Source organism: Pectinophora gossypiella, chromosome Z, assembly GCF_024362695.1.
Source record: "Pectinophora gossypiella chromosome Z, ilPecGoss1.1, whole genome shotgun sequence".
Classification (NCBI taxonomy): domain Eukaryota; kingdom Metazoa; phylum Arthropoda; class Insecta; order Lepidoptera; family Gelechiidae; genus Pectinophora; species Pectinophora gossypiella.
Window position 1 is genome coordinate 21319431 of NC_065433.1, and position 21669 is coordinate 21341099.

The following is a 21669-nucleotide window of genomic DNA, read 5'->3' on the forward strand; positions in this document are numbered from 1 at the left end:
TGCGTTAACTACTTAATTATTGTGTTCTAATTTTATTCCGAGTTGCATGTGCCGTTGATGTGGCTGGCATATATGTAATATCATTGTTCGGGGCATATTGCATTGCTAATAATACGATCCGGACGACCCGATTATTCCTAGCCATAGATGCGGCCAGTCAGCTCGCGGCAAACACTTCGACGTAACCTCAACGTGGTAGCAGTTTTAACAAATATAATCCTGTCTTTCAACGCTTCGTGCAAATCTACAATAAGTCAAGCCAAAGGAAAAAAGCATGGCTAATAAGTGCTTATTGGGAATGAATATTGGTGGGTGTGTTTCTGGTACTCTGGTGCATTGTTGGCTGCTCTCCAACCTTACCCGTCCGATGTAACCAACCTTAACTGCTCTGATCCAAACTTTCTCCGTAATTGCTTACTTAGCTCTCTAGTCTAGTCTAGGTACCTACTGTTATGTCTGCGTCTGCTACGGTTGCTAAACATTGTTTCCTTTAAATACACGATTCTAGTAAATAACTAACTCTGCAGAGAAGTCAATTTTAACGTATTCTCAATGCCGTAGTTATGGTTTAATTTTCCTTGCCGGCTTCTGTTTACTATGAGATTGACAGCTGTCAAAATAGTCTTTTGTGAGTAGGTACGTTTCAAACCGAATGTGTGCTTGTTAAATATTATTTTATCGTGGCTCTCTTTTACTATAAATTATATGTGTAGGTAAGTGTATCCCATGGTTACACGAAATATTTTGAATAAAGTATACAATTGAAATTGTTAATTATAAAATAATAATACAACAATAATAAACAACAAAAATTACAACAATAATTATACTAACAACTGAAATTAATGTTGATAATGAATTATAAATAAAGATAGATATATATAACAATTATATTAATCGTAATGACAGTTACCTTACTAATTTTTTTCATGAAATTGAATCGTTGTTTATTTTGCGTTCCTAGAACGTAATATAGCAAGGTTTCCGTGGAGCAGACAATATCCGTGTCTAGCACGTGTGGAGGGCGCGAGCGCCACCTAATAACGTCGCCGCACTTGTTATTACGCCACTTCAAACACACAACACCACGCACTAATCCCAGATTTCATTAAGTAGGACAAGACACTCAAACAAACCTCCTCACAATTAAATGTTAACAACATTCGTGCCGTCTGTATCAGGAGTGAACATAACGTAACGTAATAACACATCTGCATTCCTGCTGTCGACAGGGGTAGGCAGTGGTGTATACCCACCCACTCGCCAGCTATATTAGAGTGGGAAAAAATCCTGGAAATCACCTAATGTCAATTTTCTATGATCCCAACATGAATGCAAACTCAAAGTCAAATTCAATAGTTTTGTACCCGAGTCGACGAATACATCACACTACATGGATAGCCTTTTGAACTGAATACACTTACTATCATTATCATTGCGTATGGCAAAAGGCTGTTTGTGGTTGAGTCCTGAAAAGGATTGTTTTGGGGATCCTTGATGATGTGTGTGTAATTAATAAGCTAAACAAAATGCATTATTTATCTATTAAGAGTCAAACTTTTTTAAAACGTTATTAAAACGCTTTGAAAAAATCGTATCGCACGGACTTCCGAATAATTATGAGGAAACAAATAAATTGCAACGGTGAATTTACAGGCTTGTTGAAATAGTGGAATATGAATGTAGCGCCTGGGGGAGGCTGGGCGGGCAGTGCGGTGAGCGGGAACTCAATAAAGTTGTCAGCCCACGCTCTATCATTCTGGCTAAGCGCACCTCGCCCCGTCTGCCCGTCTGTTCGTCTGTCGTTCCGAAACCACGCCGCCTATTACTCCATCGACAATATTCAGCTTAGTCGGCTCTCTGACACCAGTACGCATTGTTCCTGTCTACTGAACCTTATCCGTCGCCACCGATATCGCTCGCAGGTACACCTGGTTTTATACATTGTTTTAAGTTTCTGCTTAAAATTCATCGTATTAGAACCATTTGTTAGTTCGTAAGGGATCTTCATATTGTTTCTATGCATTTTGTAACAGCAAAGTTTGCAAAAGCTCAGCTACTTAAGTGCTTACCTATTTTCAATTGTAAACTGGAAAAATAAAACGCAACACAGTAACTGATGTGTAACTAATCACAGTGCTATGTAACTTAAATAAATTAGTTATAGTTTAGTGTAGTGGAAGTGAGAGTATTCAAAAATTATGATTTGTTCAAGTAAGTACTTATCACTTTTCGAGCAAAGTTACGGGTGGTAAAGTTGGCGTGTCTCATGATTCTTAAAAAGAATAATAATGAGGCACTTTCCAAGCTACGTTTCCGAAAAAAAAGTAGATGGCGCTGTCCAGATTTTTTGATAATTACATATTTTCTCATTGCTGGTGTACAAAATTATTCAAAAATATAATGTAATGGCAGATGCATATTTAAAAATAATTGTTGCTTAATATTAGGTCAGATATATGAATATAATGCGTCTTATCGGGGCTTCGGGGGATGCTAGGGCTGGTAGTTATTTCTGTCAGAGAATTAGCCTGGCGATTCAGAGGGGTAATGCTGCCAGCCTGTTGGGCACCTTGCCTCGATGTGACGCATTGGAGGAGGTGTTTTATTTATAAGATGTGTTTGTTTTGTTTTTAATTGTGGTGATTAAATCGAATTAAATTGAATATAATTTAAACTGCTATATATAATTATATATATCCGTATATATTGGGTGGAAGTTGTGTCTGTGTGGAAGAACAAGGGTCATCATTTATACTTTCCCAAAAATATAGATGTAAAATGCCCAAAACTAAACTAAACATTTCTTTCGGAAAGATTCAGTGAATGTTGTGAAATTTTCTGAAACATTGGAAAAAAAAAAACTGTATCAATGCATAATTACAATGAAATCATTTTTATCTAAAAATATATTATAGTGTCCCCTACAGCCTTCTAACAGCAAAATTATTTAATGGGTGGGTTCTTAGACTTATTCTCTTCCTTCAAAAAACAAGTTCCACAAAATGTCGCGAAAATACGCTATACTAAATAAAAATAAATTTATTATTTTAAAGATTTTAAATCAAAATTTCAAACTACATATCGACCTTAACAGGTAAGTCTAGTCAAAAAGACCGCTCCGAATCGCACCCGGTGGGAAAGTGCTCAGAGCGCTGGCGGCGTTTCCGCGTTGGATTGCCAGCGAAATATGCTGCACTACGTATGATTTGGTGCGGGGGGATAAATTCACTAAATATATGCTATATTACAATAAAGACACACTAGATAACTTTTTTTTTTTCAAATAAATATCTGTAAGTTCTGGGAGAACAATGACTTTCATACATAAAGTAAATATAAATTATAATTTAACGGAGTGCAAGTCTCCTGGCAAATAAACTGCAAGTCTAAGAAACTACATTTTTATGTTGAATATATTGATTGCTATGATCAGATCACTCGTATCAAAACCGGTTTCATAATATGTTGCTTCTCACGGAGACGCAAAGAAGTTTTTATTAGGGTACCAGGGTGGATGTAGGTATGTGATGGCATGTGCTCGAGAAACCTACCTTTCTGTTTGTGGACGTTGGTCAACATCAAGTCATCGATGCCCAGCGGTGACAAACGGTGACATTTATCTTAGTGATCTAGTGGATTCGGGCGTCCCCGCGCGCTCCAGTTCAGCAGTGTTGCGTGAATTGCATAGGACATCGCCCTACTGCCCTCTCCCACCATATTTACTCAAAAAAATAAGAAAATTTGCGAAAAAAGAAAAGTTAAACTGCACCTCACCTTCGTCCTTTCACTCAAAGTGCAGCAATATCCCAGGCCTGCACTCATGCATGCATGCATGCTGCCAAATCTCGACCCGGTCCACTGGCATCTTGAAACCGGCAACTGTTTATATCGGAGACAACAGTCAGTTGTCCAAGTGACGCGGCATACTTGCACTGTCCCGGCTACAATTTGGAGCTAAGTTTATACCGCAGGCCGGGGTGTGCATGTATGCTCGCGATGATATTTGCTGTCGACGTTCGCGTAACCTCGAAGACCCAGACTTCTCGTTCTGTGGGTCCTGGCGGACTCTGGCCTGTACAAAATAGTCTACGCGTGTATCTTACTAACAATGAAGCGAATCCTGAACCACCGCCTCCTAGCGGTTTTTGAAACCAACTATCTATTCAGTGGTCGCCAATTTAGTTTCCACCTATGAAGCGAACGAGACCATCGAGAATGGTATATCTCTAAGGCTTTCAGGGTTTGGTACGATAGACTTATTGGAAAGCTTCTAGCATATGGGATCCTTTCTAGCCTATGTACAATTGGATATCTGACTTCCTGAGGGATAGATATTCGGGTAATCATTGACACTTAAGAATATCAACCAATTCCGGCACGCAGATAATGAACAACGCTAGTTTTGACAATGTCTATGTGGAAGAAAAACTGAAAAGGCAACAAGCAAAGGAGCGAATGACGGTGGCATGTATCATTTTTGAAATGTACGCTATAAATGTAATTATTGATTATCTACACGAAAACCTGGAAAGTAGGTACAAATATAAACATAAGTACTTAAACTGTAAGACAACAGTCTACCTAAAAGTCATCCAACGAGGTCTAGGGATATTGATGATGTAGGTAAGTAACTAACTATACATTTCTGTCCTCGATATGGTCCTGGCTATTGTCGATAACGTCTTGCGATGAAGGTGCTGCAGTATATGGGAATTGTTTATGAGCATAATGAAGAGGACTAATACGGGTAATGAGTCGAGACAATCTTGTTAAGTTTCCTCCGCATTCGGTAGCTCGCGGCGGCATCTGCAGGCAGTCACAATATACACTTAACATGTTATATAAACAACCTATATATGTCTCACTACTGGGAACAGGCCTCTCAGTCAACCGTAACCGGAAGGATTATCACGCTGAGCTACTGCGAGTTGATGGAGGCTACAATTGGCTATTACTCCCCTTCCGAGGCACGGAATCATCTTGCTTTCTCGGATAATCAAGTGATCTAGACTGCAATGTCCTGCTACACAAAGGACAGTCTCACAAAGTTATTTCGACATGAATCGGGAATGAACCCGGACCTTCAGATCGGGGGCTTGACACACACTAGACCACGAAGTCTATTTTTATTGAGCCAGCCCGACATAAATTATTTTGGAACCACATGTTACTTAGCTCGATACATACCATCACAAGGTTCCATCACATATTCCAAACACATTTTATTATAGGTAAGTACATTACCCTCAGTGAACTAGCGTCGTCGTCCTATTTCCGTGCACTGCATTGGTATGCAGCGCTGTGCATTTATGTACAATACCGAAATGTACCTATTGTAAGTACGATTACCGTTGTTATTTGATTATTTCGGCTGAAGAATGTCTTGCGAATGTTATCTATTTGTGTCTTTGTAACAGATTGCTACCTACATCATATTAATTTTCAGCATTCACCATCCAGCCTTTCCTCCGCTTCCCTCTGTTTGAGAATTCATCTCTGAATGTCGCTTCCCATGGGCTATCTTTTTACCAATATACTCGTAAATAAAGGTACATAACAAAACATGAATTGCCTATATACGTACGTTCCACTGCTGGGCACAGGCGTCCCCTCAATCAACTGGTGCGGTAGCGGTATGGAGCATTGTTCACCACGCTGCCCCATGACGGGTTTGTGGAAATAAAAATACCCAACCGAAAAATAATTGAGATTTCTTTATTCTATTCTATATCATTATCATCGTCGATGAGTAACTGCATAAGCATGAATGAATTCTGTATTTATTTTCCACCCTTTGAAGCACTGTTTCGTATCTGTTACCTTTGTTTTGTTTGTATGCCTTTGTAGGTATCCGTTTACAACGCGTATTAAATCGCAAAACGAATATTTTGGCAAGCATGGTTTCTTGGAAAGTACGACCACCTAATTTCTTACTGATACTGAACAATGCAAAAGGAAAACATCACGAAACGAACGACAAAATGTATCAACATCAACAAAGAAATTAATAAGTATTGTTTTCGTTCATATTACACAAACTCGTTGTTTGAGAATGGTACATTGGGGACACGTCTTGACGTAGCCTCGCTACCTCTTGTTTGATGTTGCCATTTGTTTTACCATAGCTGTGAGATGTAATTTTACCATTAGAGCGTTATCGGAAGCGTCTCGTAGCGATGGTTTTGTAGGGGCGTGCCCGGTGTCGGTAATGGGAGGTTGATTCGTTGATGATAATGATTACTTGATGATTCCGAATAAAATCTGCCCTGCTATTTTAAATAAATTATACATTTACTTACTTTAAAATTGTGGTGTAGAACACTAGCTCATGGAAGGTGTCTCTACGCTAAAAAATATTAAGTAACTCCAGTTATTTAAAAAATTCTATCGAAATAGGTAATAATAATAATAATGCGCATGTGGCAACTCAAGAGGGTAACAATAGTCCCAATAGTAATTTCTGTAACTGGTGTACTCTCACCTCTGGCTTGCCTTCTTTTTTTTTCTATTTTTTGACGTGTCTTATTGTAGATTTGCCGCAGATGGTATTAACTACTTGGCCGGAGGCTTGCCTTCATCGGCCGGCCAGAGTGGGGCGTTAGAGCTATACGCTCGCAGGGTGGAAGTGAAAGATGCATAAGTCGCTAGTTGGTGAGGCGGGTAAACCGCCTCGCAGAAAGCGGTGTCTCGACCGACACCCTGAGCTGCTCACAACCATGTTGCTGCCTTGCTGTCTTGTCGCGTCGGCTAGATTGATAGGTGGCGAGTCACCGCCTGCTCGTTCTATCTATGTTTACTAACATTTGTCGAGCAGGCGCCATAGTCCCACAAAGCCCCAGTATTTTGGTCCACTAACCCCCAACCCAATAGCCCAGTTTCCTTTGTTCCCATAATCTGCAATAGTCCTACACGCACCGGGGATTGTCTTTGGGTGCACTCCAATAGTGCATACAGGGATAATCGCCGGTTGGTGTCACATCACATTTAGATTAAATTGTCTTAAGGGGCCTCTACGTGTTGGCTTCGGCCCCACGCACGCCTTCCAAAAGTCCGGGACTCCATAGGCCCGAGATATGGAAATGACATAGATAATAATAATAATAATGCGCATCACTTGAGAAATTTATTAAATATCTTGACCTACCGCCTTCCATTATATGCAAAAAGCTGTCATCCAGAATACTTGTGGGGTAGCCAGAAAATTTATGCGGACTGATCGATATAGTAGCACCCAACATGATAGTCACTTGGTCTAGGCCCGTGACTTAGGAAACCGGTTGTTTAAAAGCCGTGTATAAATAATTACCATATAACAACAATAAAGAAATATGATCATGGGAAACTTATGAATATGAAGTTAGGAAAATAGAGATTATTTGAAATATTGATTAAGGATGTCAACCAAAGGTTGAAAGTCCCTGTAACAGAGGTGCATATTGCGCAAAAGGCATTACTGCGGAGGTTGGAGACACATGCTCCTCCTTTGACTCAATAAGTTCGCGGAGCGGTTGAAGCCATATCAGTGAGCTCCGTAGTAAGAAACATCCCCGGAACGAACTACAAGACCGAGTGAAAATTAGATGAGCTGGACCAAACCGTACCTACAGTAGGAAGCAGACACAAACTAGAAAACTTAAAATCGAATTCCGCTGGTATTCCTGTGCTACCGTTAATATAATCTTTATTCTAAGCGCGATGTGGATGCAGATTAATAGTGAAAGGTTACGAACTATACGTATTCACATTAGCGCGAGTATTTTTGTGCCATTTTGAACCGTAATTCATCTGAATGAATGAACTTAAAAGTAATACTTAGTTATTATTTATAAGTGTTGAAATAAAACACCATAATTATTGTATTCTATTCTTTATTAAGTAAATCGCAACAATGTTTCATGAAATAAATAGTAAACTCGTAGTGATATTGTAGAGACAGTAAATCAGTGGCTGTAAATTGAGTAATTTACTCATCCTACAAGATGACGGTGTATATTCGATAAACGTGCTGAGTGTAACCTTAAAAATTACATAATACTTGATTTGCAACTAACAACTATATCTAAATATATTTGATGTAAGTATGCCGATAGTTATAATTACGGAATACGTCCATTCAATAGAATGACTATAACAGCAGGTCCGGTGTTCACTTTACGACTGTCCTTAACATATTTCTTAAACAAGAAACCCTAACTGTCGTCGTAGATATGAAAGTTACAAAATTGTATGACCTACTAACACCCTTCTTTTGGCACATCTTTATCCACAGTTCAATTTAATACCCTCATACAATTTAGTTGTTAAAATTTGTCTTTTAAACACGAAATAGATAAAGAGTATTCAAAAATGATTTATCATTTACTTAATTATCTATCTAACTACTGGTAAATGTAGATCGAAAGATCAATATTGGGAACATAATACATTACGTTCCTCGTGTTGAATAATGTCCTATAGTTATGGAAATAAGTGTTAGTGAAATTACAAATTCTTTTCAACTTGCTCCCATATAGGTAAACGCTACAGGTTCACTTAAATTCTCTGGATATTGTAATTAGTAATTACTTTTTGTGAAAGTGATCGAATGATGTCGGATTTAGTTCCTTACAGTGAGAAATGTAAGATGGCGGGTATCGCGGTAAGCAGGCTGGCGAGCAGGCGGGGCGCGGCGCCGGCGCCGGCCGGCAAGTGCGAGCTGGGCGCGGCGGGCGCGGCGGGGGCGGCGGGCGCGGACGGCGATAGGCGCTCCACGTCCTCACCGCTGCCCTCGCCCTCGTCCTCGTCGTCGTCGGACGGCACCGTCGTTTCCTGCCGCAGCGCCTCGGCACGCGGCAGGATGCCACTCGCAGCGACCACGCGCCACTCACCCTTTAGAGCCACGCTCGCGGTTGTGCTCACCATAACAGTCTGGGAAATGTTCACGACTGGCAATTCCGTCACGTCTTCAATTTCAGTAGTTATTTGGAAATACTCATATGTATCGTTCACATTTGTAATGTGAGACTGTTTCCAAAATACTTCAATGAGATCTGTGTCATTAATTTTGGGTGGGATTGCCGATGAGAAATTGATCAACTCGTGCTGCATACTGGTGGAAAAAGGCGCGTTGCAGAGGTGAGTTGAGCAGACGCAGGTTATCTCGAATGTTTGCTTTGTAGAATAAATTAATGAGCAGGGTTTATCCTGAGTGGCGGCGCATGCCAGGAATGATGTGAAATCTGGAAAGAAAAAGGAATGTTCAATGAAACTTTTTGTTGCATTCTAATCGGAGGAAAAGGGGCTTTATTTAATCTTCATTTACGTACGGTAGACAAACGCGACGTCAAGCCACTCACCGTAAAATGACTCGCTATCAAGGGAGTCACTGTATCGGGAGTCGCTGTCAATGCACAAATTTCTCCGTTTATCATTTGCATCGTGAATATCAGTAACTAGTTATCCAGTAGTGCAGGTACATTAACGTTTGTTTACAATGTTCATGAACCGTAGTTCTAGTTAAATTCGTGTCACATGCAGCGAATACTGGGGCGGTACAATAACTTGAATTTCATTTAACTTTTGTGATGGAATTGTCACAAGGGGAATGGGAAATGGACAAGCAACTTTTCCGAATCGACATGTATGGGATGCGATACTCGCTTTCAGGCGAACTCGCCCCGAATGAACTAACTACATTTGAATTTCACTCGTCCTTGTTTTCTTTTCAATGCATAGCATAATACACTCGATAGTGAAACAGTTATCATACTTGGTGTCCATATTATCATACATACATGGTGTTTGATAACTTGCACCCACTCTTGGTATTAGCGTCAACCTAATGGATATGATGAATCCGATGGCGACAGGTTACTTACATTATTTTTAAGTACAATTATTTTTTTGGAGTAGTATATTATAAGTAAGTGCAAATCTAAAAATGTATTTTTTCTGTTACAAATATTCTCAAATCGCAGAAAAAATACTGATTGCACAGCCCTCAAAATATCATTAAATAAGCTATTTCTATGAAAAAAAGAAAGAATGCATAAAAATAACTGTCGGACAATAACCTTGTAAGTACTTCAGATTTTTTAATTAAAAGACATAATACGCGGTTCTTACGTAGCTAATCTTTGAAGGCGTGTATCTTAGAAAGTATTTGATCTATCAAGACAAAAAAAAAACTTATTTTGTTCCAAAAGTCTTACTTACTTACTTAAAAGTGTACAAAACTTTTATCGTATTATATAAAATAAGTACTTATTATCTAGTAAAAAGTTGTCGAAAACTAAAAAGGTCCGAAAGTTTTGCAGTTATTTCACGTGTTTCGCAGCTAGCACAACTTTTTTTGCTTGCTTAGTTAGGTAACAAAATTAGTTGTGTAAGTATTACTTATTGTGTGAAACAAAGCTTTAAGTAACTATTTTCAAAAATCTCTGTAAGTATTCTGTATTACCAAAAACTTGCGCTGATAAACAAATTTGGAACCCCGATACCGACCGCGTCGGCGTGGTTGGCGACTTCCCTTATTCAGCGCTTATCTCTATCGACCCACTAGGGCCAAACAATTCAAATAAATAATATCCTCTCAGATACCCTGAGTAGAGGTTCGCGGCCAACTGGGCACCCTCAGGCCTGTTGTTGTCAATTTTGTACTGAGTGAGAGCCGTCAGCACTCCCCATTTGTCTGACCTTTGTTTATGTCATTCGCAGCAAATCTACACAACAATAAGTAACGTCAAAAAATAAAAAATAACTGATACCAGAGGTAGTCTGAAACTCAGACGCGTTAAAAGTTTTGTGGTGCGATTGGATTTGTCAAGAGTATTCCCAGAGTGGCTTTCTCAAGGAGCACGGGTCGTGATCGCGACGAGTTGAAGGATTAGCGAGCTAAAGAACACGGCCATAATAAGTCGAGCTGCGACATTAGCGTTTGATTACGAGGTAACATACTTAATAAACTGCCTATATACTTCCCATTGCTAGACACAGGCCTCCTCTTAATCAACCAGACGCTGCTCCACTGAGCGAAAGAGGTTTCTTACAACTAGTAGCCGAGACCAACGATTTAATATGCCCTCCGAAGCATGCAACCATCTTACTTTTTTCGGATCCTGTATATACGTAAGTCATGTTTATTTTAGCCGCGAGAATCATTCTCACGAGGTTTCATGCAGCTCGATTATGTTGTTGTCGATAGCCTACTTCACAGATTAATGCAATTTTAAACTGTAGGTAAGTACAAACAAAGTCAACCAATATTTATTTTTCCTGCTTTTATATCCTATTATATAAAGTCATATTAAACTGAGCAGCCTCGTTTCTATAATAAGCTGTGCCGTGCCTTGTTTCCACATTTAATAACTCTTGAATAGAAGTATTACTTCGATGATATCCTTTTAAAATATTATGAACTAATTCAATCTACATCATGGAACAACATATTGATAACTTGTGCTCTGCTCACGTCGTTAAGGATACGGGCCTAATTTTATGTGAGTACGTATGTAGAGATATGTTTGTTAATAATAAATGTGTTAAAAGTGTAGAAGCTCTAAAACTTCTGTACTCGAAGCGCATAAAAAATGTAAAAGGGGTAAAATAACCGATTGAGGAATTGATTACTACATGGGAGATGAGCTGATCGCCTGTTACCGTAAATGCCCTCATATCCATCGTTAGACTTAGTATCAAAAGTGGCTGCGAGTTGTCTTTATTTATTTATTTAGATAGGTATACCAACAGTACACATATTGTAAAGTTATAAAATACAAGTCTTAAATTAGTTTTTGTATATGTGCTCCAATTACAGGTACACACAACATTCGTAATTACAACAACAAACTTATATATCTAAGTGTATATATATTTATATATAATTAAATATGTATAAAACTTAAACAGAAATTAACTTCTAAATTAAAACAGCCATAAATCTTCTTAGAAAACATAAGAGTTAAAACTATAACATATACAACAAAATTAAGTAGTGTTGGAAACAAATGAATTAAAATTAAAAATACAAATGGGAAAATGTACGTTATGAATTTATGATGATACAGAGTTTGTAACATGCCTCAGTATCTTAGCTTTCAGTCTTGTGATTAAGTTCTTGTAGCTCTGTCCACCTCAAGTGGCATTAGATGATACTTACTCGGGGAACTGGCGATGGTGGCGCATAGTGGGTGGTCGAGCGGGCAGCTGGCGGGCTGAGCGCCGCGTGCGCACCCCGGCTCGCTGCACTGGTAGCACTGCTGCGCCGCCGCGCCTGCCGACAACAACACTCTCACCACAAGAACATATCACACCTATCTGGTGCACTAAACCGCCTACTGCACCATTTATTTCCTTCTGTGCAATAAAGTGTACAAAAACGCTTTATTGCACATATAAACACAACACTAAAAACAATTACGAAAGTAAAAAGAAAAGCACAATCGGCGGCCTTATTGATAAATAGCAATTTCTTCCAGGCGACCTAAGGGAGAAAGAACTTGCTACATATTGGAGTCGGCGACGGTGCAATACAGGTATAAGTAAAATAATGAAATATGAAATAACTTAAAAGGATCTACATAAAACACGATGTTTTATTATTATTATTAAAACACCCACTTCTTCTCCTTATCGTGTGGGTTGTGAGGTGGAATACCAACCTCATCAACCCTGGTGTCAGGGGGTTATTACTGAGCCTCCAAAGGCCTTGACATGGCTCATGTAACGACTATTTACTTACACCAGTAAGTAGTAACCGGAACCAACGGCTTAACGTGCCCTTCGAAGCACGGATGATCTTACTTTTGGACAATCGGGTGATCAGCTTGTAATGTCCTAACCAAACACAATCGATGGGGACATATCACAAATCACAAAGTGATTTTTGTGATATGTCCCCATCGGGATTCGAACCCGGGGCCTGCGGAGAGCGAGCCCAACGCTCAACCACTGGACCATGGAGGTCGAATCCTCCCGCTGAATGAATTCGATTCAAATCAAAAATAAAAAGAGAATTCATGGCACAAAAACAGAACACAAAAATGCATTACCCGCAATAATACTTGCGTGTCTATTGCGAGGTTCTGTTGGAGAGGAAAGAGAAAATCTCATCCGAATGTGATTTTGGAAAAATGCGCTTACGATATTTCCGAAGCAACGAGAACCCTACACAAGAGTATAATTAGATCCTTCACCTTCAGATCTACCTACATCTCTCTCTGCTTGGAATAGCATAGTTGACTGGCTTGACTTATTTTAATGCCATCAATCTACCCACGTGAACATGCTGAAGATAGATGTAAAATCCATTTTTAAATATCTCATTTAATACCAGGTTAAAATCAGTGCTGGGGAATGCTTCAGGCTTTTTTGTAGTTTCTATGACAACCGTGGCTTGTGAAGTCACGAGTTCCAACGGCCTCCATGGTCCAGTGGTTGAGTGTTGGGGTCACGATCCGGAGGTCCTGGGTTCGAATCCCGGTGGGGACATATCATAAAAATCACTTTGTGATCCCTAGTTTGGTTAGGTTACAGGCTGATCACCTGATTGTCCAAAAAGTAAGATGATCCGTGCTTCGGAAGGCACGTTAAGCCATTGGTCCCGGTTACTACTTACTGATCTAAGTAAGTAGTCGTTAGATGAGAAATAATCCTGACACCAGGGTTGATGAGGTTGGTAATTCACCTTACAACCCAAACGATAGAAGAAGATTGCCTTTTCACGGCCTCCATGGCCCAGCGGTTGAGCGTTAGGCGCACGATCTGGAGGCCCGGGTTCGAATCCAGGTGGAGGCTGTTACATTTTTCAACGAATTTCGATTCTGTTATCACATTTGACTATCAATTTGTGTATTTTTGGAACGACAGTGAAAAACGCGTCATTTTCGATACCTGTCAACTGAAGAAGCCCTTGTGTGTCGGGGCGGTGGAATTGATTTTATGAAATAAAACAGCAGCGTCTTGTTCTTGTGTTGTATTGTGAGAAGAAAGAGCGGAAGCTCCGCGAATGAACGTAATCATAAAAGTGTTACCATATTTAAAAATCTTAAATATATTTATATTTTCATCATACCACCTTATTTTATACTGGTATGTATAAAACAAAGAAAAATAAACAGTTTAAAATATACCTACATATATTATTAAAGTGTATAGCGGATATAATTTTAAAATGCCGTTATTTGTAAACATAACAGGTACGATACATTCATCGCAAAATTAACTAAGTGTCCACGCTTCATAGAAAGTATAATGTTCAATAGCCAAATATGTTAGTAAAAATTGCGCTAATAACGCATTGATATAAGTCTGGTACCGGGAATCGAACCGGTGCTCCCCGGCGGCAGTGGTTCTTTGTGTCTACTTGACCTTTAAATTAATCTATACTTATAATAAATCTGTAGAGAGGTCAATTCTGTACATTAAATATTTTTTCAAAATAACTATCAGGGGGTGATAAGTGGTCGATACTGATGCCAAAAATGCAATCAGTAAAATTTTTGTCTGTCTGTCTGTCTGTCTGTCTGTCTGTCTGTCTGTCTGTCTGTCTGTCTGTCTGTATGTTCCTTATAGAAACAAAAACTACTGGACGGATTTTAATGAAACTTGGTACAATTATTCTTCACACTCCTGGACAGGTTATAGTATACTTTTCATCACGCTACAATCAATAGGAGCAGAGTAGTGAAGGGAAATTCTTTTGTATGAAAAATCTAAACCACTCAAGTTAGACGTTTGAAATTTGGCATGCAGGTACCTTAGATACCGTAGAGGTGCACTAAGAAAGGAATTCCCGAAAATCTTACGGGAACGGGAATTAGCGGGAAAATCCTTTTGTATGAAAAATCTAAACCACTCAAGTTAGACGTTTGAAATTTGGCATGCAGATACCTTAAGTACCGTAGAGGTGCACTAAGAAAGGAATTCCCGAAATTCCTACGAGAACGGGAATTAGCAAGAAAATCCTTTTGTATGAAAAATCTAAACCACTCAAGTTAGACGTTTGAAATTTGTCATGCAGGTACCTTAGGTACCGTAGAGGTGCATTAAGAAAGGAATTCCCGAAATTCCCACGAGAACGGGAATTAGCGGGAAAATCCTTTTGTATGAAAAATCTAAACCATTCAAGTTAGATGTTTGAAATTTGTCATGCAGGTACCTTAGATACCGTAGAGGTGTACTAAGAAAGGAATTCCCGAAATTCCCACGGGAACGGGAATTAGCGGGAAAATCCTTTTGTATGAAAAATCTAAACCACTCAAGTTAGACATTTGAAATTTGGCATGCAGGTACCTTAAATACCGTAGAGGTGTACTAAGAAAGGAATTTCCGAAATTCTTACGAAAACGGGAATTAGCGGGAAAATCCTTTTGTATGAAAAATCTAAACCACTCAAGTTAGACGTTTGAAATTTGGCATGCAGATACCTTAAGTACCGTAGAGGTGCACTAAGAAAGGAATTCCCGAAATTCCCACGAAAACGGGAATTAGCAAGAAAATCCTTTTGTATGAAAAATCTAAACCACTCAAGTTAGACGTTTGAAATTTGTCATGCAGGTACCTTAGGTACCGTAGAGGTGCATTAAGAAAGGAATTCCCGAAATTCCCACGAGAACGGGAATTAGCGGGAAAATCCTTTTGTATGAAAAATCTAAACCATTCAAGTTAGATGTTTGAAATTTGTCATGCAGGTACCTTAGATACCGTAGAGGTGTACTAAGAAAGGAATTCCCGAAATTCCCACGGGAACGGGAATTAGCGGGAAAATCCTTTTGTATGAAAAATCAAAACCACTCAAGTTAGACGTTTGAAATTTGGCATGCAGGTACCATAGGTACCGTAGAGGTGCACTAAGAAAGGAATTCCCAAAATTCTCACGGGAACGGGAATTAGCAGGAAAATCCTTTTGTATGAAAAATCTAAACCATTCAAGTTAGATGTTTGAAATTTGTCATGCAGGTACCTTAGATACCGTAGAGGTGTACTAAGAAAGGAATTCCCGAAATTCCCACGGGAACGGGAATTAGCGGGAAAATCCTTTTGTATGAAAAATCTAAACCACTCAAGTTAGACAATTGAAATTTGGCATGCAGGTACCTTAGATACCGTAGAGGTGCACTAAGAAAGGAATTCCCGAAATTCCTACGAGAACGGGAATTAGCAAGAAAATCCTTTTGTATGAAAAATCTAAACCACTCAAGTTAGACGTTTGAAATTTGTCATGCAGGTACCTTAGGTACCGTAGAGGTGCATTAAGAAAGGAATTCCCGAAATTCCCACGAGAACGGGAATTAGCGGGAAAATCCTTTTGTATGAAAAATCTAAACCATTCAAGTTAGATGTTTGAAATTTGTCATGCAGGTACCTTAGGTACCGTAGAGGTGCATTAAGAAAGGAATTCCCGAAATTCCCACGAGAACGGGAATTAGCGGGAAAATCCTTTTGTATGAAAAATCAAAACCACTCAAGTTAGACGTTTGAAATTTGGCATGCAGGTACCATAGATACCGTAGAGGTGCACTAAGAAAGGAATTCCCGAAATTCCTACGAGAACGGGAATTAGCAAGAAAATCCTTTTGTATGAAAAATCTAAACCACTCAAGTTAGACATTTGAAATTTGGCATGCAGGTACCTTAGATACCGTAGAGGTGTACTAAGAAAGGAATTTCCGAAATTCTTACGAAAACGGGAATTAGCGGGAAAATCCTTTTGTATGAAAAATCTAAACCACTCAAGTTAGACGTTTGAAATTTGGCATGCAGATACCTTAAGTACCGTAGAGGTGCACTAAGAAAGGAATTCCCGAAATTCCCACGAGAACGGGAATTAGCAAGAAAATCCTTTTGTATGAAAAATCTAAACCACTCAAGTTAGACGTTTGAAATTTGTCATGCAGGTACCTTAGGTACCGTAGAGGTGCATTAAGAAAGGAATTCCCGAAATTCCCACGAGAACGGGAATTAGCGGGAAAATCCTTTTGTATGAAAAATCTAAACCATTCAAGTTAGATGTTTGAAATTTGTCATGCAGGTACCTTAGATACCGTAGAGGTGTACTAAGAAAGGAATTCCCGAAATTCCCACGGGAACGGGAATTAGCGGGAAAATCCTTTTGTATGAAAAATCAAAACCACTCAAGTTAGACGTTTGAAATTTGGCATGCAGGTACCATAGGTACCGTAGAGGTGCACTAAGAAAGGAATTCCCAAAATTCTCACGGGAACGGGAATTAGCAGGAAAATCCTTTTGTATGAAAAATCTAAACCATTCAAGTTAGATGTTTGAAATTTGTCATGCAGGTACCTTAGATACCGTAGAGGTGTACTAAGAAAGGAATTCCCGAAATTCCCACGGGAACGGGAATTAGCGGGAAAATCCTTTTGTATGAAAAATCTAAACCACTCAAGTTAGACAATTGAAATTTGGCATGCAGGTACCTTAGATACCGTAGAGGTGCACTAAGAAAGGAATTCCCGAAAATCCTTTTGTATGAAAAATCTAAACCACTCAAGTTAGACGTTTGAAATTTGGCATGCAGGTACTTTAGTAAACTTAAAGCTTAGTTGCAACAGGATATTACAAAATTCCCACGGGAACGGTAGTTAGCGGGAAAAAACATTTGTATGAAAAAATCAAATCTAAATAAAAGGAGAAACTGACTGACTCAGTGACTGACATATCAACGCATAGCCTGAACGGCTAAACGTAGGCATTTGAAATTTGGAAGGGACATAGCTTAGGTACCGTAGAGGTGCACTAAGAAAGGAATTCCCGGAATTCCCACGGGAACGGAAATTAGCGGGAAAATCTTTTTGTATGAAAAATCTAAACCGCTTAAGTTAGACGCTTGAAATTTGGCATGCAGGTACCTTAGTTAACTTAAAGCTTAGTTGCAACAGGATATTGCAAAATTACCACGGAAACGGGAGTTAGTGGGAAAAAAACATTTGTATGAAAAAATCGAAACCGCGTAAGATAGATATTTTCAATTCAATTCAATTAAATTATTTATTGCATTCCATGTAGTACAATGGGGTGTTACATAGGCATAGGAACTAAAACATGGACCCTGTAGGGCACAGCAACGTTGAAGGGAAGAGAGGAAGTGTGTATTAAAATTAAAACTCAATGAACAATCAATTAAAAAAAAAACAATTCAATCAATTGATTCAATCTAGCATGCATGCATACCTTAGTAAATATAAAGTTTATTTTTGGCTGTATTTTGAAAAATGGGAGTTATTGGGAAAAAAAAAATGTACTTATGAAAAAATCTAAACTGCATAAGTATGCACTCCCACACACACAAAGATCTCTCTCTTATATAACACGCCACGCGGACGAAGTCGCGGGCAAAAGCTAGTAAATACTATATTAACAATATATTCGAATAAGTCAAAAGATGACAACACCCCTAGCGTCGGATCAAATAGTTCATCATCTCCGTAGCATTATCCCGTTTTTCACAGGGTCCGCTTACCTAAACTGAAAATTTTACAAGTCCAGTTTTTTACAGAAGCGACTGCTTGTCTGAACTTCCAACCCGCGAAGGGAAAACCAGCCAAATATAGGTTGGGTCACATACCGCCAAAAATACATTTCTCAGGAATTTGGGTTTCCTCCAGATCTTTTCCTTCACCGCTGAGCACTAAGCTCTGAGCGTCGGATCAAATAGTTGATAACTATATTCTATATGACAAAGGGAACCTATCTGTAAGTATCAAGTACATACACGCCATATACTATATATCAACCTGTAGCACTAATATACGTCTACAATAAGTCTACCACCACGTAACTTTAAACTCACGAACAACTTGTTTGTGCTGTGGTGTGAATTAAATCCTATTTCAATATTTAAACAAGCCTCAACCAACCCATAAGTCAACTTTGTACTCGCATAAATCATATTATAACTACCCAGAGTAGATATTATACTACCCACTGAGTCTCGAAGGTATTTTAGAAAGTAATTACATCAGATCGGCAGATTCCAATCAGTATTGAGCAAGTAGGTATTCTCAATAAGTTGAAAACATAATTAATTTACTTACTTGTTTCAAAATATATTTGCTTGCTCTGCCTGTAGATGACACTAATAATAATGTCACGAAATACTGAACAATAGAAATTTCCATTGCATCTGCAAATTGGCGAATCCACTCTCAACTATTTAAAATTCACTGGTCGCCTGGATGGAATTGCTGTAGAATCGCCAATTATCTAGTAAAATCCTTTTTTATATAAGTAAGTAAATATATTTATTTATTGTGTTTCCGTGCAAACTAAATAGGTTTGTATTTGTTTGAGATTTAGAATACACAGTTTTCGGTTCATATTGATGTATAATTATGAAATGAACAATATTTGGATGCAGGCATTGAAACTGTACTCGTGTAAAACATTGAAATCATGGAACAACCGCAGTCACGTTCGATCAGTCGGCAATTTTGTCAATGCTTTGGGAAATTGGAACCTTTAACTTTTCCAATAACAAATTGAAATTGAACGTACCTATACTCATCAACTCGGTGGGGCAGGGGTTCATAATGAAATGGGCCCGGTGTAGATTTTCACTTCGTAAAGTCGTTGAAATATTAATAAAATATATTTTAATTTTAATATACGTGGGATTTAATAAATGGAACTCAACATTTTACATTTAAAACAGACTCTTAAAAACGTACGTATTCGCATCGCTCATAATTATACATAAATATATAAACATAATTCGCTTAAGCTCTTAATTATTTATTTACTAATTGAATTCGCAATGGCATTAATACAAAGTGGAATAATATATAAATATTATGATGATGATTACATTTATATACTTACCTATTTTAAAATCATTTCCTTTCTTTTGCCTGCTTTCGGGTATAGGCCTAAAAATTATATTAAACAATGTAATTTTCATACATTTAATGTAAAACTTACCTCCCGGCAGGGTCGCATCTGTCTTGGTGTATACCACTGTTATCACTACAACTGCTAAGTATATCGGAGAAATCATTGCTGCTTTATTGCTGCTCTTCTTTAAGTATTTAAAAAAAAAAACAATCACTTTTATTTAAGTAATTAAAATAACTCTAGAACGCTAGAAATAAGTTATCAGTAAAATTTTAAAATCCAGCTCAAAGTTACGTTATTTATTTGATTGACATGATTTGGTTTAATTATGGATATACCGTATATGTGTAAAATCCTGATTGTAATGTTCTTTATTGCTGCTAATGTAAAACACCGACTTTGAATTGATTTAAATTCATTCATGGGAATGATATAATTCATTAATTGCAGAGTGAGATATAATTTCTCATTGTTAATTCCAATTAAAATGTTTTCACTACCACATCTGCCCTACCATATCAAAATGTCGAATTATCATTTAATCTGTTTGCATTTAGTCTATGATTTAGTTGAGACTACAGCCAGCAGACATTGAGCTATTTAAATAATTTTAGCAATCGCGGCGCTAAAACGCGCTAGACCTCAACCTGAGGCAATATCAAACGATGCGTTGCTTAGGACAATTGAAGAAAATGTACAGAATTTTGTGCAAAAGTATTTTTAAACTGTGAATAAAATATAAGAGCGGCGAGGAAATGGCACGGTCGTTCCTTGATTCCGGCGGCGCTGCAGGGCGCTATGCAATCGACACAATTATGTCAAATTGCACTCAACTCTAAAGAGCTGTACTTACTTATACTTTTACCGTAACGGCGACTCACTATTTTATTAATAATATATATACATAATAACTACGTAAATAATTATCTGAAGAGCTGACAGGTTGTGTAAAAGCTATTCAACATAATCTATTCACACTGTATAGCCAATTATTCTCAACTAGCTGGACTAGCGTCAAAATAACTACAATAAAATGCATTTAGTTACCAGACGCCCGGGAGCGGCGATCTAGGTCACAAATATTTTTAGCGGTAAGTAAGTAATAATTATTAATATTTCGTTGTCTTTTTACAAAGCAGTCATCAGTTTCAAAGATTTTCATTAAATGAGCTCCTTTTGATCCTTCATTCATTCATTTGTTTGGAACCGCTTTGTTACCAGAAACAATTTGCTCGTACCCTCAATCTCAACTTTTCGCTATGCAAATTATTCACAACGCGAGAATCACCTACCCTTTGGTCGCTTTGATAGTTTCACATTTAATTAGTTGTCTCATAAAATAAATATTATAACTTTGAGATTCAATTTACCTTGAAAGATGAATCTAATTTAATTAATGTTTAATTTAGAGATCATCGACACGTCAAATTAAATTATACACGGTTGAAATGCAATAAATGAAATAAGGAAAATATTTGTAATTGTCACAATTTTGTATGTATTTTACTTAATAATTCACCTTCTGAGGTGATAAAAGGTAGCACAAATCGCAAACACGTGTTCGTACGACCGCGACCGCGCGTAGTGCTACGGCTACGTCGTAGTGGGTCGAGACGCGCGTAGCAGTAACTACTGCTCGTAGCGAACTGCCGTGGCTCGGGAGATTCGCGCATCCCGGCGGTCACACCACGGATCTAAAGCGGAGTATTCTGAGAGATATAAGACCTTCGCGTCGTCTTCATTGCTGGTTTATTATTATAAATCTTGAATATCACTGAATGCACACAACAATGTATTACAATGTAAGTAATATACCGTACAGCGATTATAACGTAGTAA

The 21669-nt window shown here is 38.3% G+C and overlaps 1 protein-coding gene across 1 annotated transcript; it reads right to left on the reverse strand.

The window, feature by feature from the left end:
* Positions 1-8607: 8607 nt before the first annotated feature.
* On the reverse strand, positions 8608-21414 carry LOC126379744 (uncharacterized). The gene is made up of 4 exons (XM_050028560.1): positions 21350-21414; positions 19918-20014; positions 12140-12253; positions 8608-9221 (listed from the first exon to the last, which is right to left on the reverse strand). Exons 2-4 carry the CDS (start codon positions 19991-19993, stop codon positions 8608-8610), a joined length of 804 nt encoding a protein of 267 aa, XP_049884517.1. The 5' UTR covers positions 19994-20014; positions 21350-21414.
* Positions 21415-21669: the final 255 nt, after the last annotated feature.

Excerpts from the sequence above, each read along its gene's own strand:
- LOC126379744 (XM_050028560.1), bottom strand. The coding sequence starts at position 19,993 with ATGATTTCTCCGATATACTTAGCAGTTGTAGTGATAACAGTGGTATAC. Across the intron at positions 12,254-19,917 it reads AGATGCGACCCTGCCGGGAG|GCGCGGCGGCGCAGCAGTGC; the intron begins GTAAGTTTTACA and ends TGTTGTCGGCAG. Across the intron at positions 9,222-12,139 it reads CACCATCGCCAGTTCCCCGA|ATTTCACATCATTCCTGGCA; the intron begins GTAAGTATCATC and ends TTTTCTTTCCAG.